At 41.7% G+C, this 27656-nt stretch overlaps 1 protein-coding gene across 4 annotated transcripts; it reads right to left on the reverse strand.

Moving 5' to 3' along the window:
• Positions 1-950: 950 nt before the first annotated feature.
• dtnbp1b (dystrobrevin binding protein 1b) lies at positions 951-27656 on the reverse strand. 4 transcript variants are annotated; one of them, XM_085262945.1, is made up of 4 exons: positions 27297-27656; positions 7206-7373; positions 4569-4703; positions 951-3093 (listed from the first exon to the last, which is right to left on the reverse strand). In XM_085262945.1, the coding sequence occupies exons 1-4, from the start codon at positions 27460-27462 to the stop codon at positions 2753-2755; spliced, it is 810 nt and encodes a 269-aa protein (XP_085119071.1). In that variant the 5' UTR covers positions 27463-27656; the 3' UTR covers positions 951-2752. The 4 variants fall into 4 exon arrangements, with proteins under 4 accessions (XP_085119071.1, XP_085119070.1, XP_085119072.1 ...); XM_085262944.1 differs by having other exon boundaries at positions 4569-4712; XM_085262946.1 differs by lacking the exon at positions 27297-27656 and adding an exon at positions 26735-27274 and having other exon boundaries at positions 4569-4712.

Raw genomic sequence — 27656 nt, forward strand, 5'->3', positions numbered from 1 at the left:
CGAACCCCATTACAACAGGGATGGGCTCCAACCTCCCCATGACCCTGGGATGGACGATGGCATTTTGAAATAACCTCAGTCTTTTCTCACTTACCTCTGGGAGTATCTACCCAGGAGCGTGACCTAAAACTTATTCAGTTATTGGTAATTGACAGAAAATCAATTAGATTTTAATATTTTTAAATCATCTTAATTTTTTCAGGTTTTTGGTTCAGTAAGTTAAACTGAACTTTATGTGCAGTGTTTGTTTTAAATTCTGAGGGAAAAAATAATAATTTATGGAAACTTGTTTTCGCCACTTAAATTTTTTTTAGTTTCAGTCTTTACTCTGTATGATGGTCATATGGTCATCTCAACACCCCCGTCCAGACTTTGTTTGTGTCATGCAGCCAATCAGATAAAGCTAGTTTCAGGCACATGATGGGGCCCTGTATGAGACAAAGGAGGATTATTCTGAACTGTGAATCATATTGCAAGCTTTCCCAGCAGAATCCTGCTCCTCTCATCTACTCCCTTTTGGTCACCACAGCGCACCAACTGCCTCCACCTCACCCTATCACTAGCATCCTCTGTCACATGGACGCTCTGCATGGGGCTCAAAATGAGCATCACAGTTACCTGTTAAAGCGCACTGTTGTGTATCGACACAGACTCTTTACTGTTCACAATAAACCAAGGCATTCATTTTTAGCCTCAAAGTCATTTTGAGCTCTTGTATTGCTTTCCCCTAATTTCCAGTTACCCTTTTTTTTTTTTTTTAAACAATGAATATACACAGAAATTCAACTCACACAAAATATAATATTTAATTATCCTTTCTCCCCTTATTAATAACGCTCTGTCTATTCTCTTACTGTGTTAGCTTTCCATTGTTAAATGGTAGGACTATAAAACAAGACTTCTTACTTTTCTTTTCTTACTGCTGTAACTCGGATGAAAATTAAACAACGCCGGGAGACAAATGTTTATTAGCAACAAGTCAGAAATTTTAGGCAAATGTCAACAACTGCAGACACAGAGGTCTGGATGCAGTTCAGTCTTCTGGACATTGTCCGGTGCATAGCACACTGTCCACAGCAGGGATTTGGTCCTCGTTCAACAGAAGTAGTTCACCCAGAGATCACATATCAAAGGAATGGCAAAGGTTAACTGTCGTGTGTGTGTGTGTGTGTGTGTGGTAAGTCATTGTTATCATTGTACCCGATCTCCACCCACATGTCTGCTATACAATGTGTTTCAGAAACCACTGTCAGGTGCCTGCCTGCTATTAAGCTTTGTTTCTACTGGGTAATGGCACAAAACCATTTTGAACTAGTTTACATCCGACGTGATCTAGAAGACTTTAAAAACAGTGAAAGAAATGCTTTTGGCTTTTTAGTTTCAGAAAGTGATAAAATATTCATCCTTTTTCTTCAGAAAAAAGCGATCAATAAGTACACTGCTCAAAGAAAACATTAAGGGAACGCTCGAGCATCATAGTCGGTTGAACTTCAGTGATATAAGTCTGTCCAGCTAGGAAGCAGAAAGCATTGTGAATCCATTTCAGCTGCTTTGGTGCAAATCATAGTGATAACGGGTTTACCAGAGGCAACAACAAGACTACCACCACAAAAATCCTCTCTCCTTATCCCTCCTAATCCTCTAGTTTGTCTTTTTACTCCTTATCACAGCTGCTAGCATGAGGATCGTACCTCCAGCCTGTTCAGGTTGCACAAGCAGTCCGGCTCCTCCAGGATGGCAGATCTCAGGCGGATATACTTGAGCTGCACGGTGCCGGGCTCTGCACTGAAGCACATCGGGCCCTCGTGGAGTTTGTTTCTGACAGTTTGGTGAGAAACATGCACGAGTAGCTCAGCTGGAGGTCATTTTGCAGTCCTAGAGGAGCTGGACTGGAGAAAAACTCACTTGCAGCATTGCTTCAAATGAAAGGAAAGACTGATATGCTGAGGTTTAAATGACTTTGTGTCATACCAAGTGATGATCGAGTGTTCCCTTCATTTCTTTGAGTAGTGCATCTTTGCATTTGTTGCACTAAAATGAATTGTGGAAGAGAAATTGCACAATTGAAAGTCTCATTTCAGAGCTTTAACCCCTAGAACAGTTTCATAGAGCACATACATGAGAAAACCTGTGCAAACAGAACCAAAGCTATCCCCGTGGTTTTACACACGTGGATTTTATAAAGTATAAAATCTTTGGCGGGTGAATTTGCATGGCAACATTTCTTTTACAGATTAAAAACTGACTTCACATTTCTGACCTGCAGTTAGATTTTAAAAGCTAGCTTCTTTATTTTGGCTAAATGGGGTACTTTAGGCTCCACGCTTAATCTCCAACACAAGCAATAATGGGAAACACATGACCGCTGCAGTCTATAAGCGCAGTGAAGGATGGAGCATAGCAGAAGGGTCGTGTGGGTGATTTTTGGTGTGTTTCTATGTCCTCATTACTCAGTCGTTAATCAGTAACAGGCCTCGACATACAGCAGGAGAAACAAAGAAACAGGAGAATCGCTCAGCCGTTAGATGACGTTATGCTGAAAAGGAAAAATAAAACAAACAGTTTTATAAGATCAATTAGAATTGAAAACTGGCGTCTCTCAAGGTAAGGTCATGTGGCAGTTAGTGCACTGAGGTTGCACTTTCTATCATATGTTTCTCTGACATATGAGAGGAATATTAAGAACAAAGCCAATATGGTTCTGAGTTTGATTTGGCAGCTGTTGGGTGCTTGTGTCTCACTCCGCCTCTCCTCAAACCTCTGGCCTGCTTTCCTCACAGTCTTTGCTGGTCTGATCTTCGCGCTCCGCCCTGTCCACCAGCACCGTGTCAGGGTGCACCTCTTCTTCATCCAGGGTCACTACCACAGGGGGTCTTCTCCTCCTTCCTCCTCCTCCTGATCCCCCAACGCCCCCCCCTCCTCCTCCTTGCTCACTCTCCTCCTCCTCTTCCTCCTCGTCCTCCTCCCCGGCCTCTGTGTCCTGGCTGGCGGAGTCAGTGCAGGTGGATGATAATGAAGAGAGCTTGTGTCGTAGCTCAGCCTGGGTGGGAACTTGGAGGCTGATCTCTGTGGTGAAGGACTCGACGTCTGGACCTGAAAGACAGGAGGGGGGAAGTGGGTAACTTCACACTTTGAACTAAAAAAATTGTTCTTAATTTTTTGAACTTCTTAGTTTAAATAACAGTTAAATAAACAGAAATTAAATAGTTGACTTTGATAGGGTGGCAGGAGGACAGACAATAACTATGTCTCTGAGTCTGTGCGTAACTGGACCCACTTCCCTTAAATAACCCAAATAATTCTATTATTTATGGTTATTTATTATTTACTTGCTGTCTCAGGCCGAGGGCTGCTGCAGATAAAATGAGGCAACTGCTCTCGTTTCTTTGGAATGACTTCACAGCTTTAGTTCAAACTTGCAACGGACTGATCGACTGTAAACAGAAAGTGTAGCATCAGACGAAGAGGAACTCAGATGCTGAAGATTACTGACTGCAACAATATGTTTCCTCAGCAGATCTGGACAGATGCTGATGGTGCATCGTGTGTTACATCATGTGGTGTGCTTGTCAGATTTCTGCTTCAGTGAATTTGTTATGAATCACAGGCTGGCGACCTGTTCAGGGTGTACCCTGCCTCTTGCCCTACAATAGCTGGGATGAGCGGAAGTGAATGGATGGACGATCGGTGGGAAATTGCACTCACCTTGCACCTGACAAAGGGTTGGACCCCCTTTTACTTTCAGAAATGCTTTAAATTCTTCGTAGCACAGATTCAACGAGGCACTGGAAACATTCCTCTGAGATTTGGGTCCATATTGACATGACAGCATCACACAGGTGCTGCAGATTTGTTGGCTGCAAATCCATGATGCCAGTTTCCCCTGAGATGTGATTTAAGTTACTTTGGTTGTTGGTGCCAGATGGGCTGGTCTGAGTGTTTCACAAACTGCTGATCTACTGGGATTTTCTGAAATAACAATCTCTAGGGTTTAGAGAGGATTGTCTGAAAAATAGGAAATATCCAGTGAGCAGCAGTTCTCTGGGTGAAAATATGTTGTTGATCTACTTTGGTGATGGCAGAGGTCAGGATTGTTTCAAGCTGATAGGAAGGAAACAGTAATTCAAATAATAATAAACTTGAAGATGGGCTACGGTATCAGAAGACAACACCAGAAATGTTTCCAGGACCTTGCTGAATCTGTGCAGCGGAGAGTTAAGGCAGCTCTGAAGGCAAACGGGGTCCAACCCATTACCAGCAGGTGTACCTAATAAATCTTCAAGTGAGTGTATATCTCATGTCCTTTTAGGGTAAAACAACTGACAGTTGAACATCTGGACTGTGCTTTTATGACGGAACATATATCTGACATCAGTCCACGTAGTCTCAAATACAAATGCAGATATGTGATTTGTTGTAGATGAACCCGGGTGGTACTTTAATGCACAGTTTGAGAACGCTATCGCTAAGATTAAGTGAGTTTTATGCACTGAATCAAAAGCCAGTATAACAATAACCAGTCTGTTTACTTCAGGCTACAGCCATTCTTTGTGTGCACGGCTTCCGACCTGCAACAGGCGAGGCAGCGCTGTTGTCCTCTCCTCCAGAGTGCAAAAACACATCCAGAGCCTCGTGGTCAGACATGTCCATCAAATCCATCTGCTCCAGCATGTCCACATTCACCTCCATGGATGACATGCTGCCTATTGGTTCTGTACACAGCAAAGGGTAAATGAGGTATTAGCGAACACTGCAGCAGAACGCGGCAGCAAGAGCTGAGTCCAGCAACAGTGGGATTGTTTTTTTCTTGCAGAAGCAAATGGGCATGTTCAAGCTGGATGGCATTCAAAGTGGATAAGCTTGTATATAATGCATACAAACCATATTTGGTTTACCTTAACATCAAAAGCATGCCTACAGGAAATACCTGGAAATTCAGCATATTGAATTTGCAGGTATCGTTAACTGAAGTAACAACATTCTTCCCGTGAAGGCTAAGAGTACTTCTGAAATGCCTGAATATTGCTTTAAAGTTAAAAATAGACATCGTGATTTAAAGCATGTGAAAGAGATTTAAAGAGATAGCTGACAAACTTGAGAAATCTGATTTCCTGAGGCGCTTCTTTCAGATTGCTGACGTTCTTATTATATATGAAAGCACAAATGTGTGGTTGTTGACAGCAAGGCAGCACATCAGAATGTTTAATGGGTCTAATGTTTTAATAGTCCACCAATACATAGATTGATTGGAAACTCCTGTTACACTACAGCTAAGCCTGGATTCACCGCCTTGCACAGGTGGGGAGGGTGGAGGGGGTTCTCCACCCTCCCCACCCACCACATCGTGATGTGCCACATGCGTCGTAAACAGCCAGTTGGTACACTAAGAGGATGAGGGGACGGGGTTGTGAGAGCATGAGGAAGAAGCAGCATGACTGGTTGTTGCAGAGCAGTGAGATAAGACGCCATTGGCTACCGTACCTCAAAGAAATGAGGAGAGCAGAAGAAGGGCGGCACAGGGAGGGAGAGCAGAATAAAAAAAGAGGAAAGAAAGAGGAAAAAAACAGAAGGGGAATGTTATTTCCCGTGGAGACTGCCCCAAGGTCTCCTTGCCCTTTAAATAGTAACACAAAACACAAAAAGATCCCACACAGACACAGGAGAGCGCCGTCTTTTCAGATGCCTCAACTTGGGTAACTCGCCTGAATGTCCGCACGCGCACATTAAGTTTATATACACAGTGACTGTTGATGCGTACGCACAGAAAGTGAATAAATGAAACAAACACGTTTATCTCCTCTGCTCAGTGAGGACAGCAGTGGTGCTTTCTGTGACACGTTTCAGGCTCTGATTCTGCCTAAAGACTGCTCAGTGGGCCTCGGTGGACAGGCGCGTCCATATCTGCTTTGTCAGCCACGCAGTCGCCTCCATAGTAGCTCTTCGGCCTCGTAAAGCATAGCATGAAGGATGTTTTGTTTCACTTTTAAAGCTCCGTTTCCTCCATGTAATAAATAGGCAAACAAACGGGAAGACACACACATGGATACACAACTGACAGCTGTGGTTATGTTATGTGAAAGTCTAGGTCCAGGAAGCACCACGTCACGTTGAGAGCATCGTTTCCATGTGACTGCCTCTAACATGCTCTTCTTTTAGCACCACCGTGACCTTGCCTAAAAGGTTCTCCTGCTGGGAAGGACTGTCTCTGCCTGCAGTGAGATTGCAGAGAGTGAGTGAGTGAGTGAGTGAGTGAGTGAGTGAGTGAGTGAGTGAGTGAGTGTGTGTGTGTAAGACCCTTGGGACTAGCTTTTGATGGCTCAGCGGCTTATGACATCTGCAGCCTCCCTTTCGCTCTCGGAGTCTCCAGCTGTATCTTTGCTCTTCAGTAGCGCCGCCCTGCTGTAGGGATTTACAGCTATATTAAGGGTTATGAGTTGTGTGTTCATTGGTCATGGAGAGGTGTTGGTTTCAGGTGATTTTTATTTTATTTTTTTAACCACTTTAAATATAAACATGTCCAGTCTTTTTGTACCACTAATATAAAAGAGCCAATACAGTGCTACGCTTCTTCGGATAATGAGCTGTGACTATTCCGCTCACTGCACTGATAAAAAAGCCTTTTGAGTTTCAGTGAACGCTCCTTAAATCTCTTTCCTTTTGCTCCATCTCTCCCTCCGTCCTTACTTCTCCACAAGCTTCTCTAAGCCATTTCCAGGGTGATGTGGGGAGGAGGGCAGATGAGGGAAAGAAGAAGAAAAATCACATTACAAACACTGGCCAGTGGAGTCTGTAACATCTCTCAGTGCGGGGAGCTGTTTCTGCACATGCTTTGGGTATTTCAGTAGACGTTTGGCAGCAAATACATGGAGGCGCAGCGGGATTCTGTTACAATCCCAGAGTACGTTTATATATCATGGTGGCATCATTTAAAATGTAATGACTCTACTCGTGTGTTAAGTGACAGGCTCTCCTCGCTACGTAAAGCCATTATGACTCAATCTCATGGTATGCGGTTAAAGTGTGAAGGTCTCAGCTGATAGTAAAGAAATTTATTCACGCCTTTGCATTCACCTTTAAAGAATTAGCACACAATACTACCGAAACCTGAAACCCTCAACATCTTCCTTTTGCGCTAAAGGCGACGGAGCGCTAGGAAACTAAACTAATATCAGAAAACGTCTGACCTTACCGCTCCTCCTCCTCACCTCGCCTCTCAGCAATCTGCAGGTAGCCGGTAGACAGGTACTGCTCCATGTCCTGCTGAAAGGCCTCCTCAAAGAACTTCTGCCTCTCTTTCACCTTCACCTGGGGTGGCAGGCCCCCTCCTTGCTCCGCCCCGGGGACTCTCTGTGCGTGCTCTGCATCCAGCTCCACTAGAAACACATGAAGTGAGACAATGTAAGTACTACCAATCCACTGTGAACCAAAAGTGGATTTACATTTGCAGTGTAGCTATAGTCAGCTTTATATGGCGCAATATGACTTGAAGTTTAAATCTAACAGTCTCTGTAAGCTCATCCGTCCATTTTCTGGATGTCTTTGGCTCAAGGCCTACTTGCTGTGCGCTTCATTTTCTGTTCCAAAATGTTTTACTGTTAATGACTCATCACACAGGAGAAAGGAGGATGCCAACTCACGCTCATCAGTCTTTATGGGAGGCTAATGATGAGAACCCTGGTTTTACCGAAAATGCCCATCTTTCTGAGGTCTACCCTCCTCTTTACCTCCAAACTCTGTCTCCTTTCGGTTTCACAGGATGGCACACACTCAGTGGAGTGCACATGAGGGTAAACCTGCCGACTGTATCCTGAGCGGTACTGTAGCATCAAAGGCGAGGCTCAGAGCTCTGAATCTGACACAAATTAGGGTTTAGATGAAAAGGGCCTGTCATATACTGAATGTTTGACTTTCTGACTTTTCAGACTGGCTGTGATTGACCTGAGCAGCCCGCTTGGCCATCTCCCGGAAGCTGAAAATGTCTCACGGTGGAGGAGGATAATTCACGTTTTGGAAGTTGGAATCACAATTTTCAGCTGCAACGCCCCCTCAGGTCAGATTTCACACTTGGAAAGCCAGTGAAGCCACACCAATCTCAACTTTGAAATTAAAGACTGTAAGAAGTAAGCGTAAAAAGCAGCAAATGTGTAAAACGTGTGCTCTGTACTACCCCCGTTATGTATTTGTGATTCAGTAAATAAGCCATACACAGAGCACGGACCAGACTCTAATGTGCTGCAGCTGTGTTTTTACTTCTTCTTTTTTTTAAATGAGGAATAAGAGCTACTGCGTTGTACTCCAGGCATTCATAGTGATGGATGAATGGCTCCACCTTGCTAGGAAGCAGAATAGAGCCTGTTTTTCCGACTGCTGCTACTGGAACACGGTCAACTCTGGAGTACAGGGCGATATTCGACATCCAGCTTCCAATGTCTATCAATGTCCTTGTTAAGGTAATAGGTATTAAACCCCTTTCACACTCTCAATAAGTGTAAAATAACCCCAATAAGATTTTGTGTAGACTCTCCGTCATCCAGGTTGTGGTAATCTAAGGAGCTTGGAAAGAAAAGCCACCGAGAAGCTTCTTCAGTCACATTTCTTTTCAAGCTCTTTAGATTAACATGATAAGGTATTGTAAGCTCTTTGGATTCAGTAGCTTAAAAAAGCGTGATTAACTACTAATAACTATATAGCACATGCATATGCTAATCTAAACAAAAATACTAAAAGTTCCATTAAAAAAATAGCATGAAATGGTGAAATGAGGAACAACTTCTTACACACTTTAAGTGCGTATGATTGTCTCAAAATATGACATTTCATATGATGTGTTAGTGACGGTGTTAATGAAACATGTGTTTTAACTAATAGGACATTTTTATATCTGAAAACCTGATTAAACTAATGCTTATTACAATGACTTCAATGTAAAGTTTTACAAATGTTAGTATCTAGACTTGTTTTAAGGTCGGATGCTGGATAAGACCAGGTTAAGGATTAGTTTTAGGGTTTGCAGTAATAAGTACGTCTCCAGGAAGCAAATTTAAGCTAATTTAATGTCTAGTGATGCAGTGGAAACATGATGCTGTGTGCGTGGGCACTGTGGCAGCCTGGGGTCTCCAACTGGCTGTCTCTTTAGTTCTCTGTTCTCCTGCTGATAAATGACAGCATTATATAAGCCCCCCCCCCCCCAAGTAACTATGGCAAGATGCCAACGCATGTACAATGGGTGACATATATCTTTGATCCTGGTTTAACATAGACAAAAAACATCAAATTGAATCAATGAAGGCTTAAAAAATGAATTTAATATCAAAAATCAGTGAAGAAATTTGACACTGATGCTCACAGTAAACCTACAAAGACTAACATCTGCTACACTGTCCATCACGAGTGCATTTGCAGGATTTTGTGTGTTTCCTAAACACAAGTGCATATATTTGCACATGCGTCCTTCTGCTCGAGCACCAGACCTCAGTCCTGATAAAACACACTGTGGCTTGCAGCAGATGGACACGGACACACACACAAGGACAAAAAAGAACAATGAGATCCCACCAGAGCTCTCACACACAGCAACAACCCTGGGAGAGTTGGAAAAGAATAGCTCTCTCTCTTTCTCTGTCGTTCCTCACTCAGTGTCTAATTTATCTCATTTATCTGACAACTTGTCTTTGTCCCATTACTCCCTCATCTTTCCCCCTCAACTCGCTGCTGGCTGCGATGCATATGTGTGTGTCTCTGTGTGTGTGTCTTGTAGAGACTGCTCTATTAGATAAGGGGCCTCAGGGAAGCTTTGTTAAGATTGTCAAGCATTGTGTGGGGTTAGTAGCAGGAGACCGAGCAGGAGTAAGGGAGAAGCAGGGCAATGCATTTAGGTATAATTAGGACATGTGGACAGAAGGCATTACCAATAGAGCAGGATCCCGTTTTTTTAATCACTCCGTCTCTAATCTAATTCTCGATCCATTATTAGCTTCCCCTGACTATTTATTTGCATCATCTATGTACCTGCTGACTGAATGCATCCATCTGTTTGTCTGCCTGCCTACCGGTGGAAGCTTATTATTCCTTTCCCTGTCAGATCCGCAGACAAAGATTTTTGAGAACTGCCATGAAAGTCATGATTCCCGAAAGGTTCAAATATAAATCAGAACATAAATATACTCCAATATGGCGTACACTGTGATGGTTTATGCCAGTACTCCCACCTCAAAACACTTAAATGAAAACCACTCTACTTTTAATGAAGACCTCTTTTGTCATCTTTCTAGTTCTTCATCCCTCCATTCACCCCCACCGGTCTTCTTCCATCACTGCTATATACCAGACAACCGTATCCTGCTATGCATGGCACTGTAGCTGCAGGGACTATTTTTAGCTCTCGCTCATTTAGCCTGCAGGATTAAGTTTGTGCTGATGAGTTTAGTAGAAGAGCACAAGTCATTAAGTCCCAACAAATTTCTGAAGCCGTGCCGCACATACGGACATAGTATACAAATGTGCAGATGATTCACGCGTGCAAAGGTGAGCTCGTGGGGATGATTCATGGGAGCTGAGCCAACAGCATTATGTTAGTCATAGCATATGATGTCGAGTAATATAACGATTTTATTTAAAGAAATGGATTCTGTGGCACTTGCGTCACTGCAATCTAAAACGACACAATCTCCAAACATCTTAATCAATCATTTTCCTGCAGCAGATTATGACATGAACATGAAGTGCAACATCGACTTTACTACCTGACGGCGCATCGGTTTCCACAATCATCGTTCAAAAACAAAAAAAGGGCCAAGAAAAGTGTAACCATCCCCTCACACGCTTTCTCTTTCTCAGCTGCACAGGAGAAAACAGCGCACTTTAAATCACGTGCTCCAAAAAGTTTGCTCTCTTTCTCGGTTCTCCGGTGTGCAAAGCAAATCCACAGAGACTCAGTCTTCTTGTTCAGATTCAATACGATGTGTGAATTTCAAATCATCTGCTTTCAGAGCTACAGAAACATCTGTTCGTGCTCTACAAAATGCAGGAAGCAGAACCCACAGGAAAAGGGGCTGGTGTGTCAGGGTGTGTGTGGCTGCACGCATGTGTGTGTGTGGATGCTTGTGTGGGCGACTGTGCGTGTGAGTCTCTATGTGTGTGGTTTTAATGTACCTACTCCTTATTGACAATAAACTCCACTACTGTGATAAAAACACAGTCTGCACTTTATTTGCATTATGTTTACAAGTGTGCGGTATTCTTTTATATGGCATGTAAACGTGCACCCAAATATGGAAGTGCACTATTTTTGTCCCCCTTTTTTTTTTTTTAGCAGCTATACTGTTAGAAGCAGCTAAGAAGTGTCTGCAGGTGAAAACTAAAGAGGCCGACCGAGGGCAATTACAGTCTTTAGGATTGAAATCAAGCTCTAGATGTGACCAAACATTCATTTTCTCACACCCTATTTCGAGAAAGCAAGTCATGCAGACTTGGTTAGCTCGATCTGTTTTGAGGCTCAGTGCTAAACTGGGCTCACATTTTTAAAATAGGGTTTTTTAATCAGAGAGCTTTCAGAATTCTCTTTGGTGAGACTCCTTAGGTAAAAAGAGCATTCAGACGGAGCACAAACACAGTAGCAGCGATGATAAGCAACTCTTAAAGAAACCTTTTCAAATGGAAATATGTCTTTTTGTAAATCATCAGCAGCCAATTCAAGTCCCGGCTGAGGCACTCATTCACACTTTGGTGTGCGCTTCACACATCAGGTGCTGCCTTTGGGCTTTGCCAGTGAAGAGGGGGTTAGGTTTGAAGCCTAAAACGGACAGATGAACGGGTAAACGGATGAAGGCGTCAGTGGACTTGCTAGCCAGCTTGCCTGTGAAGCCTGCCTGGGACTGGAGCCATCGTTTATGCACCGGTCCTCGGAGGCTTCTATATATGCGTTTGCATGAGTGTGAGGCGCTAGAAAAGCAGAGTGATACACAGGAGGACACGAAGAGAATGCAGGAGTGGCAGCGAGATGCAGAACGTGTGGGTGGGAAACGTTTTCATCCTTGTGTTCCAGCTTTTCTTGGAGAGAGATGACAGGAGAACAGGGGCATGGCTACAGGGCACGACCTTAACGGCAGTGCTGGAGATGCCACATAATGTAAAACTGAAGTGCAGTATTCCTATTTGATGTCAAAGTCTGTGTTACCTTTATGAAAATAACTGTTTCATCTACTCCGAGACGCTACAGATATTTTAAAAAAGCTGCATTTTAGTTCGTCATAACAAAGCACTGGTGACATTTTTCAGCCATGAATAAAACTCAAAGCACAAATGATCCCCCCCCTCCTCTGTTATTTTGATTAGAGCTCAAAGAATCCATCCACGATCTCATTATGGCCGTTTCGCACACTTTACATCACACCGACTCGCTAAACAGATCAAACATTCAATATATCTGATGTAAAACCCTCCCTGTTTCATCTGTCACGTTAAATTAGCCGTCTGGTCTCACATGGATTTGTTTCCGTTTGCTTATAAAGGCCTAATATTTCATTCTGAGACAGCAACACACAGCCTGAACACCAAGAGGCAGGGCTGACAGTAGAGACAGCCACTGCTTCTTATTCTTCTTCTTAAGCCCTGCTCCCTCAGCCGTGGTATTTTTAGATTCTGTGCGCCTCGCTATATCTCTCAAGTGTTCAGGTTTCCGCCAAAGGCAGCCCCCGTGATGTAAATAAAACACATATAATGACTACCCTCTCTCTCTATGTGGCTCAAGTGTGACCTCACCATGACTGGATGATTTGTTTGTATTCTGATGCTGACTGCTGGCTTCTAATAATCTAAGTTGCATTGTTGGTTGATTTACACATGTGCATGCACTCTGCAGGCTTCGCTGTTACTTCCTTTATCTTTAAACAGCTCAAGCTCACTGTTACCACCCTTACTACTCCCACATGTACACAGGCATGCAACTCTCTACGGGTCTCGTTTGTAATTTACTTCTTCTTTCGTGTCTAAAACGCGACTGTGGCGGCTTCATGAAGTTCCTCTCAGTCAAGTGCTAACAGCTTTGAAGCAGTTTCATCTTATCTGCTGTTTACAGTACATAACATACATGACAATAAATAAATAAAACGTGTCATCTGATTAGGATATAGCAGAGTTCAAAAACGACAAAACTGTGTGCATGTGTTAGGTGTCTTGCATATCCACAGCACGTTTTAAATGTAATTTTCAGCCTCCTACAGCCTTTAATCATAGCGGTGCTTTTGCAGTGTAAAAGTGTTTTATTGAGAACTTTTGGCTTCAGGACACGAGATTCAGATTGCAACTGCAGCTCTTTCACCGTCTCTGATATTTTGAAGAACAAGCCTATTTATCTTCCTGCAATATTACATTTTTTTCCCCTCCAAAAACGCTCCACGTTTGCTGCTGGCCCTAATTTACACAGAAACCTAACTGAACCGTGGAAAACTGATGAATATGGTTATAAAGTGTGTGTGGCCCATTCTATTACCAACCAGGGAAATTCATTTGGAAAATGATATTGAATCATTGTGCGGCTTTTGTGACACATTAACGTTTGGAGCATTTTGCTACTGCTCCTGAAATGTTTTCGCGAGAGGGCCGCGTTGCCGTGTGGGCTACACTGTGGAGTACACGCTGCGTGGGGGAGTTTACCACGTTATTTTCATGCTTTCATAATCTTACAGTGGGCAATTGATTTCTTTGTGGTTTTTTGTTTACTTTCAACTGAAAAAAACCTTTAGATTCAGTATTTTGAAATGTTACTGTGCACAGAATAAATATGAGGTGGAACAGAAAAAAATGGAGTACATGTATGGAGAAAGTGTGTGTGACTAAAATGGACTGGAATGCTATACTTAAAAGCATCTTGGATGGGGATGCTGTATGGAAACAAAATTAAATCCTCTTCTACAGAACCTGTTACATCTGCACTGCCCAAATTTTGGATCAAGTTTCGGGCAGATGTCTCATTCCCAGCTCTTTTCCCTCCCCATAAATCACAAGTCTCCGTCACAGATTCAAAATATTTACAGTCAATTTGTCTCTGCTAATATGCCAATGTACTGGCATACAAACACAACTGTTACTTTACTCACTAGGCATTCACAGCTGGCGAGCACGCAGAAACTAGTTTTCACTGGTTTGTAATCAAATAAGTGTTCGCAATGATGCAGCAGCCTCAGTCGCTGATGGGTATCTAATGAGGGGCCTCTCAGACAAAATGAAAACAATAAAACACTGTGTATGAGGCAGGAACGTGTTGTGCTGTAGATTTTTTTCACTGACTTCTCCTGGGCTATTTAACATATTATTGAGTCTTGAGCTACGCTCATTTCTTTATATTTTACTTCCAAGGACTCAGACTTTGTCATTTTTTAATATAATCTTGAGCAACAGTTCTTCAGGCTTTCCAAGGGTCTTTTACAGTTGTTTTTTTCTCACTGGATGCTTTTTCTCTCATTTTCAGTCTAATCTCATTCTTTTGGTCATTCCCCAAAGCTCATGGCCAAGTCAGGATAAGAACATAGACTCTCCGCTAAATCGATAGCCTTGCTTTCACGCTGAGCTCTCTCTTCACCACAACAGACTGATACAGGTTCTGCTTCACTGCTGCATCCATCTGTCAATCTCCTGAGATTCTCTAGCTCTTACACTTGGGGAAGCAATTTCTCCCTCTGGTTCTCAACTTTAACTGGGAAAGGGCCTGACTTACTGCCACCATTGTTCTTGGCCATCCAGTTCCTGTACAGGAACTGGATGGCCAAGAACAATGGGCCAGTCATCCATACTCCCAGAGAACCCCCACAGGATGCCCTAAGGAACACAGTCGAATGCCTTCTTCACATCCTCAAAACACATATAGGTTAGGCGGGCAAACTCCTGTGCGCTCTTAGACAACCTCAAGGGTATAAAGAGAGGATCCAGTGTTCAACAACCAGAGCAAAAAAAACCAAACCCTTTGTTCTTCTTGGGGCCCAAAGTTCAACTAACGGGCAGACTCGCCTCTACAGCACCCTAGTGCAGACCTTCCCAGAGAGCAGGAGTGCAATGCTCCTGAACTTGGAGCACCCTTTCCAGTCCCCTTCTTAAACCGTCATCCCAGTCTGACAATCCAGAGGCTTGATTTCACGTGATGCTGCAGAGGCGTATCAACCACGACAGCCCAACAACATCCAGACCCTTGAGGAACTCAGGGGAAATCACATCCACCCCAGGGCCTAGGCCACCGGAGAGCTTTTTGGCTACTTCATTGTCCACAGTGATGGGCGACCCCTCGTCCCCAGACTTCACTAAAGTAAGCATGTCAGCGGGATCAAGGAGATCCTGGAAGTATTCTTTCCACCACCTTACTATATCCACCGTTGAGGTCATCAACACTCTGTTCCCACTGTATATAGCATGAGGAGGAAACCGCTTCCCTCTCCTCCCTGAGTAGCCGAGAATAGATCCCCAGCCTTGAAATTAAATGGTTGCGTTGTCCACATGAATTAAGATGGCACACATTAATGCTCTTGTCAGTGTTTCTGTCAGTAACCAGTAGAATATTGAATCAAGTGAGAGTATCAACAAACATTTAATCAGTTTTCCTAGCTACACATGTAACCAGGCAACTGCACACCAACATGTAAGGCAAAGCTCTGTAGGAGGGCTTTTTGCCTCCTGCTTAGTCATTCACAGTCTAAACTCTACCAGAAAACAGGACATTTTTCATTCCAAAAATGGCTTAACGTTCCAGAGACCCCACGTAGACTGTAATGGTGTAGTAAACGGCCCTAATTGATGTGAATAATTCTTTTTGACTGATTCCACATTGAAACACATCCTTAACTAATGTGACAAAACAGCGAGCTGCCATTATTATTTACCTGCTTTACTGTTTTCTGTCAATTAGTCACATAAAAGGAACAAGAGACAAATTGCTTAGACAGGCAGGAATGTGTGCAGATACCCACATGAATACGCACACACTCTTTAATAGAGCGTATGGGTCACGACTAGGCCTGGCAGCAAATCAGAGGTGTCAGCTACTGTAGCAGCCCAACGATTCACAGCAGAAGGCTGCACGCTGGAATTAGGAATGTACCAATCACAAGTAAGAGGGGTGAAGGTTACATCTGTAAATGTGAGTCTAACCTTGCAGAATGTGTTCGGATAAGGCTGAACATGCACTGAGCTTTTGTTAAAATGTCCTTTAGGTGTCAACTTTGTGCGACTGTGTTCTCTGAAAAGCCACCTGTTACAAAAATAAGACAATTTTTCAAATTACTAGAATTAGTTACGAGTTATCAACTCAACTCAAACTGTCCTCCCCAGCTTTAAGGTTTGTGATGGTTAAATATTGGAAAAACGACACTATATACACTGCAGGAGATCTTGCAAAGACTCAACCCTTTAAAGCATGAACCATTAAATTAGATTGTTTTGGAAATGGAGTGTTTACTGAACCTACTGATACCTTTGTAAATATTGAACAAATGTAAGATTGTATATGAGTCTTCATTTGTATCATATTTGCAACAGCTGGCAATTTTTTTGCACTCTGAACATGTATTGTGCAATTTATTTAGAATTTTCAGGAGGATAACTAAAATCACACTGATGTAGAAATCTCAAAATCTCTAGGTTTTAAGGGGTAAAGCCAGAGCTGTCAGAACCTAGATGGCTAATAAAGTACTATCTTTGAAATAACTGAAGCACCAGCAGTATCAACTGTTAATGATTTGAGGGACTGAAAATAGCTACAGTCCAGGTAAAAAAAGAAAAACAGTCCAAAGCATAACCAGAGTATTAAATGCTTAAATAAAAGTATCTACGTGTGTGACATACGTATGAGCACAGACCGTTTGTTGAAAGCTGAAAGACAAAGACGTACATCCCAAAGCAAACGCAGAAACACACATTACCACCCACAGATGCAATTATATAACATGACACATGAAAGGATGCGTTTACTATTTCACTTTTAATCTGACTTGGCACAATAGTGAAGAAAGACAACATGCATTAGGCTTTATCTGCATAATTATCTGACAAACTCCATGTTCATCATGTGGTATTCAGCTGACTCTTTGTGTACAAAACTGTCTTGTTGCTGCACAGATACAGAGAGCTTCAGCTCTGGGAGGTCCTTTTTGTTTTCTTCTGCGACTATGAAGTTAAATATTTCAAAAATCTAAATGTTATCATCTAAAGAGCCCGAAGCAGCATGTATGAGTATGCACAAATGCACTGTATGCACAGAATATGAAAAAATATTAATATATTTTAGCTGACAGCTGACATTTTCAAATGCGTTCCTACTGCTGTAAGGCATCTGGCCTCTTTAAATGCGTACATTCAATACTACATGAAGTCATGCAACAGGCATGCTTAAAAGGACCAAGTTTACACCAGCAGGGCAACGAAATAGGGTCAACCACAGAGAATTAAAAAGCATATGGGACATATCCAGCATTTGTCCAGCATATAATAAGTCATTTTCTACACAGTCTATTGTCAAATTCTAACAATCTGTACTTGCCTTTCTTCAAACTGCAGATTTGTGACCCACAGTTACATAAGACCACTATATATAGTTTACATGGCCTTGAAACATTCCTCATATCTGGTGAAAGAGAAATGCAATGAGAGGGAGAAAGAGTTGTTTCATCTGACAACACCTGACAGCTCTTCTAGCTCCTCACAAGCATGTCAAACTACCCGCCTCACACAATCTGTTAAAAAATAACATTCTCGTTTGCCTACAAAATGCACTGCCCACACGAGCACTCATCACGCTCTCTGATGCAGATTTTGCTGACTGCATCGAGCCTGTCTTTTATACCAAACGCCCGGTGTGATATAATGCTCCCGACAGGTCTGAGAAATGACGCTTCCTAGTAAGTGGATATTGAATTCTCGGGCTAATCAGGATTTGGCAGTTCCAGTCTTGCTTCGTTTGCAATTTTAAATGCTGCTAAACACATATTTTCAAATGGAGATTAACTGTGTCTTAATGAGTAATAAAAAATTACATTTCCCATACTCTTCTCTGTGCACAGAGATAAATATGGGACAAAGAGACTTCCTGCTCTGCCAAATAAATCATTTATCAGCCAGTCGGCTCTTAGCAATTAACAACGAGGAGCTGAACTACGGTGGACACAAATGACACCTCGACAAAGGCTTAGCACATCTGCTCACGTAGTATGGCTATGTCATGCTGTACTGTTCGAAACAGATAAAAAAAATTTACCCGTCTCCCCGGGAGACAATTAAAAAGGCTTACATCACAGAAACCTCTGAACTCTTAACAGAGGCCAAAAGAGCGGGTGAAAAGAGGAGGAAAGAAATGGAGGATGAGGAGCGTTTTCTAGTGCGTTAATTGCTTGCCTTGAAGGGAGCTTTTATCACACCAATAAGAGTGATGTCTTTTTTAATGATGGGTAAAGTGGTAATGACTGGGTGTAAATTGGGAAACCTAGCCAACCTGACCCTTGCAATTATAAAAAGGCAGTTAAAATCTCTGGAAGACTGCACTGACTAAAATACACAGCAAAATCACTGACCACATGCCCTGCAGCATTTTTTTTTAATGCTGATATTGTGAACATGCAAAAGCTAGAATATTACAGTTGGACTGTAGTTTGGTTAAATCAACTACAGTGCTTGTAGATTATTTGGGATTCGTGAAAATAAATAGATGCATGTTGCTCATATATTTAGAATCTGTACACAAGCTGAGTTTGTTTTGGACCATAAAATATGCGAATATTTTACATTTCATGCAGGCTTTGATGCATTATGCAAGGGTGCCCTCTTTTTTCTATGCAATTACAGTCTTACTTCAGCAAAACACAACCGCAAGTGTTCAGTGAAGACGCCACTCCAGAATGACCTATTGACCCTTTCCATGATTATTCCCTATTTTACAAAGCTGATGAAAGGGAGGAGACGCGTATAGGTGAAAGAGATTTTGGGATGACATGCATCTGAGCCTTTCAGCCAATTTTGCAGAAACTCTGCCCCACTGCTGCACAAGTAGACTTAAAGGGTATACCATACGTGATGAATAACACCTTCTAAAACACATGTCATTTTGCCAGTATCCCCAATAAGAGTACAGACTTGCCCGCTACAAACAGCTGCATGTGCTATAACATAGCAATCAAGTGAGAGACAGTGTGGAGTTATACATGCATAACAAGTACAGCATCAAACACAGAACCAGTGAAGCATAAGCACAATGTGGGATGACTTGAGCATAAAAATGTAAAAATCGTCTTACAAATAGATGTGCAAAGTTTCAAGTGGAGCCAGTGCATGCTTCAGTTTAAACCCCTGACACGACTGTCTCTTTTTAAAACTGTCTAGAGCTTATATTATAACATAAGGGGCGTGAAAAATCTGCAGTGCGCTGACTTTTGGGCCTGTGTTATGTGTGTCTATACATAACAGAGTTGCCACACCATGCAGAAAAGGCTCACACACATGTTCTCTTTGATGAATTTTTCATCAGAACTCATGTCAGTGCAAGAGCGGGAGCGAGTGTACTGCAGGTCTTTTCATTTAGAGATGTTGATAAATGATAGATTAGCTTAAAGACAAACAGTCGTGCTCAACCAGAGCAGGTGTTCTGACACATACGCAACATGGTCTTTTTATTATTTAAAGTTTGCATATTTTTCTGTCGTCACCTGAATTGAGAGACAAGTGCTTTTGATGAGAGGTGGAAGCGAGAATGCAATACATTTTTACAGTAAGGTAAATATAAACTGCATTTGAGATTTATCTATGTATGTTTCGGTTAAAGTCTTTATGTCCAAGAAGAACACAAACTGAAGGTCGTGTGAGACCATAATGTGTTATTTTGTGTAATTTTCAGTTGATGAATTTCCTTTTTATGGATTGAGAAGCTTTCTTTCATGCTTTCTTTGTAGGAGCCCATGCTAACGCAAACACAAAGGTCTATGAATAACCGTGGTAGAAATGTGTGCATATAAACCTGGGTCGAGAGGCAGCCACGTGGGATAATGCAACTATTATATAAATATATACAAAAGCGACTCCTTTATATCTCAAGAGCTGCTCTGCTGTCATCTTGTGATGACAGAGTAAACGAAAGGCAGACTGAGATAATCTGTCTGTATATATGAGTGTGTGTTCCAGATAAGATTCATGTTGTGGGAATCTGTTTGTGTTTACACAGTGACATCATGGACCCATGCATCTTCTCAACGGGGACGAAAAGCAAGTGCCCATTAATTTATTTATTCAGTTTTAAAGGGCAAGACTTGTTTTAATTTGAGGATCAAGTCAGATTTAATTTATAAAATTAGGCAAGTAGTATTTATGGTTAAGGATGAAATGGAAGTCAATGTTTGTGTGTATTCGTATTACTGTTACATGCGGGGGCTTGAACCTGACCACTCACCAAGTTATGGGAACAAAACTGAAGTCACTGTGCGTCGAGGCTGGTTTTTGAGCGTTAGGCTGGAATTTTAAGCATGAACTGATCACACCGAAAGCGACGTGGATGAGGATGTCAAAAAAACCTGACAGTTGTTTGTTTTCCCGCTTGAACTGAGGTCGAGGCAAAGCGCTCACCTCGTCCTGCATTGTAGAATAATGTAGACATAGCAGCTTCTGCATAATTCACTGCAATTTCCATTTCAATGACATTTTGATGTCACTGCAAACTTGCAGTGTGAGCAGGTCCATAAGCAGAAATGAAAGGCTTTGTTCCTAAACAAAACAGTTGCATTTCAGCCTGTAGGGCTGATGTTATTGACACAGTTACGATGCACTGCTCTACATATTGACACTGAGGTGTCATAATAATGATGTGAAACTCAAAAAGGTATTTTACGAACACTGTCGTGCCAGTTCTTTCTCTTTTTTTCAGTTCCCTGGGTTAACTGCTGAGCAGAGAGCTCATGTCTTCATCTGTGCTGAAGTCTTACACTAAAAAGTTCAAGGGTGTTTTTCTCACACTGACAGAGATATCAGAAGCTATCAGCAACATCTCTTTGTTTTTGCTAAGCTCCAGTTCCTCTCTGTCACTGCTTATTTTTCAAGTATTCTCTTCATCCCTCTTTTGTTGCTCTTGTCTGTCGTTCACATCCTCATTTATTTGCAGTCGTGGTGTGCAGCATGAATTGTAAAAGCCTAATCTTGGCCACAGTATTTGCACAATGATGACATAAAACTGCACATATAAAGCCCCTCTGGCATTTATTACCCCAAACTGTACTTCGTTGTTTGATTATCTTTTCTTTTTTCCCAGTGTTTCACTTTCTTTTGCCCGTGGCCTGGTGCAGTACCATCTATTTAGTACTGTATGTCCCGCGGCTGTTAAGAGTGCATCATGATCACGTGGTTCAATTCTGCTGTTCAAAAATGTATACCTTGTAGCCTCAAGTCAAACACATTCATATTTGAATAACTTCACAGTTTGTCAGCACATAATATTTTAAGCTAACCTTCAATGAAGCAGTGTACCAACTACCACCAACTACTGTAGTCTTTAAGAAATCTGCAAACAGACCTTATTAATGTAGATGGATGCAATGGGTATCCCTCTCTTGCCAACACATGTGTGATCACATAGATCTGCAGCAAATACAAGTGTTACTATTATTGCCTGTCTCGTATCTGTCGCTAGCCTTTTCTGTCTGGACCAGCTGTGTAGAGATGAGGAGATGCAGAAATTGTCAGAATGTTGCATAAAACTGGGTTTTATATCCTCTGTGCTGATGACATTGCTTCCTTCTCAAGCACGTGCAGCACATAAATGATCACTCACGTCCCACACCCAGGGCCAACCCGGCTATCTTCCTGAAAGTAAAAATCTAAAAGTCTTTAGATTTTTATCTAAAGACATTTACACTTATTGTGACACATAGACCTGTTTTAATTATTAATTACGTTTTTCTTTTTTTTTTCTGTTATACAGTTTTGACGATTGACAAATATTACTGCAGAAGCTCAGTATTTATATTAGCATATTTAGACAATACCTTTAGCAGCAATAGGTTTTAGCAACAGCATCAGCTGCTAAGTTTGAAACGCTTGCTTATTCGTTTAGTGACTGTGCTGTTTTGTCAATTTATCTGTCGTTTTGGTGTTACAGCAGGAGTGTCACATTGGTCCCACCCCCACAAACGCGCACACATGCACACATAAATGAGTATCCACAGCATGCTGATGCATATTCAGCGACACAGATGTGCACATGGCCTAATATTTCTTTTCTGCTAAGAAAATCCACAAAAACATAAAAACAAAGAGGGAAAACGGGAAGTGGAGGAACTTGTCTTTACAGTATGTACAGAAAAGAAATACAGAAGCACAAAGTAAAACAGGAAGTAAACTGTGACAGATTCTCCTTGGTAGGCGCCTACAAATACTAATTGTTCAACCATGGATCTAATTAGAGCTTCTCTATAGCTGTCTGACCACACCATTACTTTTCTCTTGATCCTCTTTCTGCCCATTTCCCAGAGGGGTGGGAGGAGAGAAGAGGAAAAAAGTGATAACCCACCTGCTGAGGTACCTCACACAGTGATGGAAAATGCAATTTCTAAACCATCTGTGACCAGGTTTTGAAACAAAAACACCCATTACACGTGCTTCTTTTCTGTGCAATGAGAAAAGAGATTTCACATTTGGATAGATGCTCTATGCATGAGAATGCACGGTGTTTTTTAATCTCTTCAATGTGTGTGTGTGTGAATTTAAAGCAGCTTGTCATCTTCGTCCCTGAGTTTTACATCACCGCCAGGCACATTTGCGAGGGTGTTTGAAATCACCTGACAGCTTAAATTCAGATTCATCCCTCTCGCACTTCCTTAGTGTGTAAAATTATATATCAGTCACTATTGTCCCTTTAATTACAGTCATTACGCTTTGTGTGGATCTAAGTATTTATTCCTTTGTCATGTCACGCAGCTCAAAGTATAATTTCTCAGCATGATAAGCAACAGGAGCTTATTTGTAGCTGTGATACTAAAAAAGGGTAACGGAAAGATTATACAACTCCATTACAATCTACATTAACTCACACATGGCCTGACGAGAGTGCATGCGATCCTCTTTTTGTACATTCTGAACCAAACAACCGATATCTTCTTAATGTGCTGAGATGTTTCAACAATTCAAACGGCTGAGCAGAAATCCTAGCATGCCAAATTAAAAACAAGCACATATGACAGCACATATAAAAGGGCTTGAAGAGCTTCTGGTATTATGTAATAATATTACATGTGTTAAATGCTCTGTAGGTTAATCACTTAAACCACAGTGCATTAAGCCAAAACCTCTGAAAATATGTCACAACTACAGTAATGATAGGACATCGTGTGTGACAAGATGGTTCTCTCACTTTTATCTGTCGGTATTTGTAAATTAATGAAAGATCCTGTCATGGCTGTAGAGGAGGAGTGCTGGGTTCCTCTATTTCACCACCACAGCCAGCACCAATTAGTAGACTTCCAGACATTGTGTCTGTCTTGCTCTAAAACATCAATATTCTGTTTCTTTACTGTATTACCCGATTTGATTTAGTCTTTAAAGGCCTGTTCTACTATTAATCTCTTCTTATTTTTCTCGAGTCACTAATTGCATGTCTCATCATCCACTCTCCTTCACCCTCCACCTGTTTTCAATCCTATCCCTTTTCCTTTTCGCTGCTCTCTCCTTTCTTTAGTGTCATTTGTTTGCTCTATCATTTCATTGTTCATGTCATTTTGTTTTTGTACTCGTCTTCCTTTTACTCCCCATTAATGTTGTCTCGCTTTTTTTATTGTCTCCCTCGTCCCTTTGTCCATCCGTGCCTAATTAAATTGAACATGTTATACAAAAGCATAACAAAGTAACAAATGAAAACATTAAAAATCGCCAATTTACAATTTATGCAACAGATACAAACTGTAAGCGGTCTCTCTAGTACAGATGAGTAAACTTATGAGTGTTACTAGAGGAGACATATTGTTAACGGTTTGCCAGCAACACCTGTTAAGCCAGGTGGACATGACTTGGAAAGAAGGAAGGTGGAAACGAGTCATGGAAAGAGGGAGGGAGGGAGGAAGAGGGGGACAAAAGGATAATAAACAAACCTGGAGCACACAGAGAGATGTCATAAATATTGCATATCCGTGGCTGACATGTGTGTGACTCAACAACAAGTGGGTAAATTAACAAAAACACCCCCCCGACTATTAAATGTGCAAATATGAGCCTATTTGCTTAATGACTAGAAGTGAAAACAATGAAAAAGGTCTAAAAATAATCAATTTTTTTTTGTCATTTAGCAAAAACAAAGCAACAAGAAGAGGAGTCAGTTAAAGTGAATATTGATCTCTTCTAATCTCAAAGGCCGTCTTTGACAATGATCAGACAAATTAAACACACGTCAGCGTGCACAGACTCTGTGTTTATAAGCTCTGTGATTAATGTTTGAATATGCTAATAATTCACAAGCTAACTGCTTTTAGTTTAACTAAAGCAACTGAGGAGGAGAAATGTATGCAAAAATAAAAGCATACAGTTACAGTGTCTTACTCACTGGAGACATTTTCGTTTCAGTGCCAGATTCAAACAACAATCGTGTCATTTAGAGAGCTTTAACTTTTTAGCACGAGCAAATAATTGGTTCAGCATGAAAAAATTCCCACCTTCTGTGCTGCTGCCTGCTCGCTGTCACATTTCCAACATTCCCGTTCTGCTGAAAGTAGACACCAATATTTTAAAATCCAATATTTCTGACACATAGTCCCAATACTGATACCTTTAATGAGCATTTACCTATCAAATATTGTTTGGTGAACATAAACAGATTTTTATGCAGGGACAAGGAAGATCAACCCTACACTAGTAAGGACAACCAAAAAACACTAGGAATACATTTTTTTTAAGTTACTAAAAACCTTCACTTCAAAAGTTCACGTCACTTCCTTCAGCATTAAAACTTGAGTTTGCCCTGTGGCTTTAGCTATCTGAGATAGTGCAGGAGTCTGCTACTCTACCATATTTCAATAGTGCAGACTCTCCTTATTAAAGCAGCACAAAAGACTAATTATATCTGGAGTGCTTTGATTTACATGCAATTAAAGTTTCATGTGAACCTAGATAAAGTGGGCGATGGGGGGGGGGGGGGGGGGGGGGGGGGGAGGGGGGCAGAGGAGAGGAGATTAAGGACACCAGTGGTGAAGAGAGCAGATGTGTACAGTAACCGTGCACAAAGAGAAAGAAAGGTGGGGATGGGTAAGAGAGGTGGGTAGATGGGGAAAATAGCGGAGAGGAACAGAGAGGTGAGGTAAGCCATCATTTGGCTGAGGAAGTGATGACACAGCACATCCATCTCAGTGGCAGGTGCCTGCTGTTGCTCCTTTACAGAGGACACAAACTAACGAGGATAGAAGAGATCTGCACCATCATTACACTTTGATAATATCACACTGAGTCAAGATGACAGGATGCAGATAAAAATACTGCCACTTTAGAAAAAAAGACGCTCTGAAAAACACAAGTCCATAAATAGTTCATAAGTATCCTCTCTCTTCGTATCATCTCTGATGATTTGCTTTCAGGGTTTAATCAATAAATTCAGTGCAGTGAGCACTAAATTTGTATTTCATGATCACAAGCACGCTGGCTGCTTTATTTATACTACCTTAGATATGAGATCTTTTCCTTTTCGCTTGTTCAATCTGTGGTTTTCTTCTCCTAAAAGCTATTCTTTAGGTTACACTGTGTCCTCAGATGCTGCTTTTGGTTATGTAACATTATGGTTAGTAAATCAGTAATCATAGCCTGCAGTCACTTGATATTTCTTTCTGAAAGCACGGCTCTGTGATAAGGTAATGTGATGGATGCGCCTTGACAAGGAGCAAACTGGTCAAATTCAACACAAAGCAACCAAGAACTAGACATGAAAGAGCAGAACGGAGGCTTCAGTATTACTCAGCCAAATAAAAGAACATACAACAGTGTAATTATACAAAAAAAAGCCCTCAGTCGCAAACACACAATTGATACCTACTGTGGGTGGGTGTGTCATTGTGTGATCATTAATGCATCACCCAGACACACAGAAGGTTTCCAGGCAAGTTATGAAAGGTTGAACAGTAAATAACATCCTGAAAATAACAGAGGAGAAGGGGAATGAAAGGAGGAAGAGGGGGATGGTGCAATAATAATGAAAGCAATAAGAGAAGGCCCATTTTCCCAGCTGTGATCTGTGCCTCAGTCAAGACAGTCAATGTATTCCTGTGTGTGTGTGTGTGTGTGTGTGTGTGTGTGTGTGTGTGTGTGTGTGTGTGTGTGTGTGTGTGTGTGTGTGTGTATGTTCCCACTGAGCTTTCAAATGAGTCAAAATGACTCACTTCGTATTATCAATTACCCACTTACAGTACAGCAATCCTTTGTGTGTGTGTGTGTGTGTGTGTGTGTGTTACTTGAAGCCAGAATGAAGTCAAACATTAAAACTCACAAAAACGCACATGAGTCCCACACACTTTCACCCACTGAATACACGGTATAGCCATATTCTTGTTTCCACAACCTAGCACTGCCCTGCACAGCTAAAGCTATCGATACAGTACAAACACACTTACAAAAGGAAACTAATTTACGCTATGAAAATGACATCGTATGAGTTTTTAAGCTTATTCTAAAAAAACAAAACACAAAAACACAAGAAAATAAATAAGTTTTAACAGCAACTACACCAAACACAGGTGTTAAAATGAAATACTTGATAGTTCAACGGTAACGAATGACATCAGCATCTGGTCTTTTCCTGAGAAAATACAGCTGTCTTGGTTGTCAGTCGACGAACGGCACTTTCCCGATACGTCGACAGCTGGAGAAGCTCCAGGATGTGTGGAAACACACTCGCACGCACACGCACGGACTCCCACATTACACACCCCTCTGAGCGCTGCATCATGTAAACATGTAGCAGTCTGTACACGTTGGACTACTTCACTTTTACTAATTTACATATCATTTTCTTAATTACATACAGTACAGTGTCACACAAGCCAAATCTCACACATCAGCAGACATTACATTCCTACTGTCAGTAAAAAGTGCAGTCTTTGTTTCCCTAGCGATGCATTAACGGTAAAATACATTTACTTAAATTATGTCCTGTTTTTGTCTTGACCAGGCCTCCCTTCAAAATAACATCCGTTATTTGAATGGGAAAAGGAAGGTTCTTTCGCATAAAATCAGCACCAATCAGATATTTGACGTCCTGGAAAAACACAGAGATCACTACCCTCGAATAGAAAAGATGAAATAAAGTCACTTACAAGAGTTCCTTTGGCTCCCATCATTTGCACCAGGCGAGGTGGACATCCCAGCAGGATGCTTTTTGTCCTCACAGGATAACCAAAATCGGAGGAGAAGGGGGAAGGCAGACAACACAACGATAGTACACCAAAAACTCCACCGATCACGACAACACCTGCCAACCATGCATCCTCACACTGTCTCTCGGCCAGCACACATGCTCCTCGGCACAAAAAGATGCTTCAGAAAAACATTCTCATGCACACTTGTACACACTTCGGTGCTGAGCGTTGTTTTTTTTAAGAACCTGCCACTCACAAATCATGCACGTGCATGTGGGGGGATCAGCGCTGCACCAGTGTCTCGCTGTGGTGTGGAGA

This window comes from Mchenga conophoros, linkage group LG22, assembly GCF_057382185.1.
Source record: "Mchenga conophoros isolate Kocher_MC1m ecotype Shallow Benthic linkage group LG22, M_conophoros_male_GT1.1, whole genome shotgun sequence".
NCBI lineage: Eukaryota > Metazoa > Chordata > Actinopteri > Cichliformes > Cichlidae > Mchenga > Mchenga conophoros.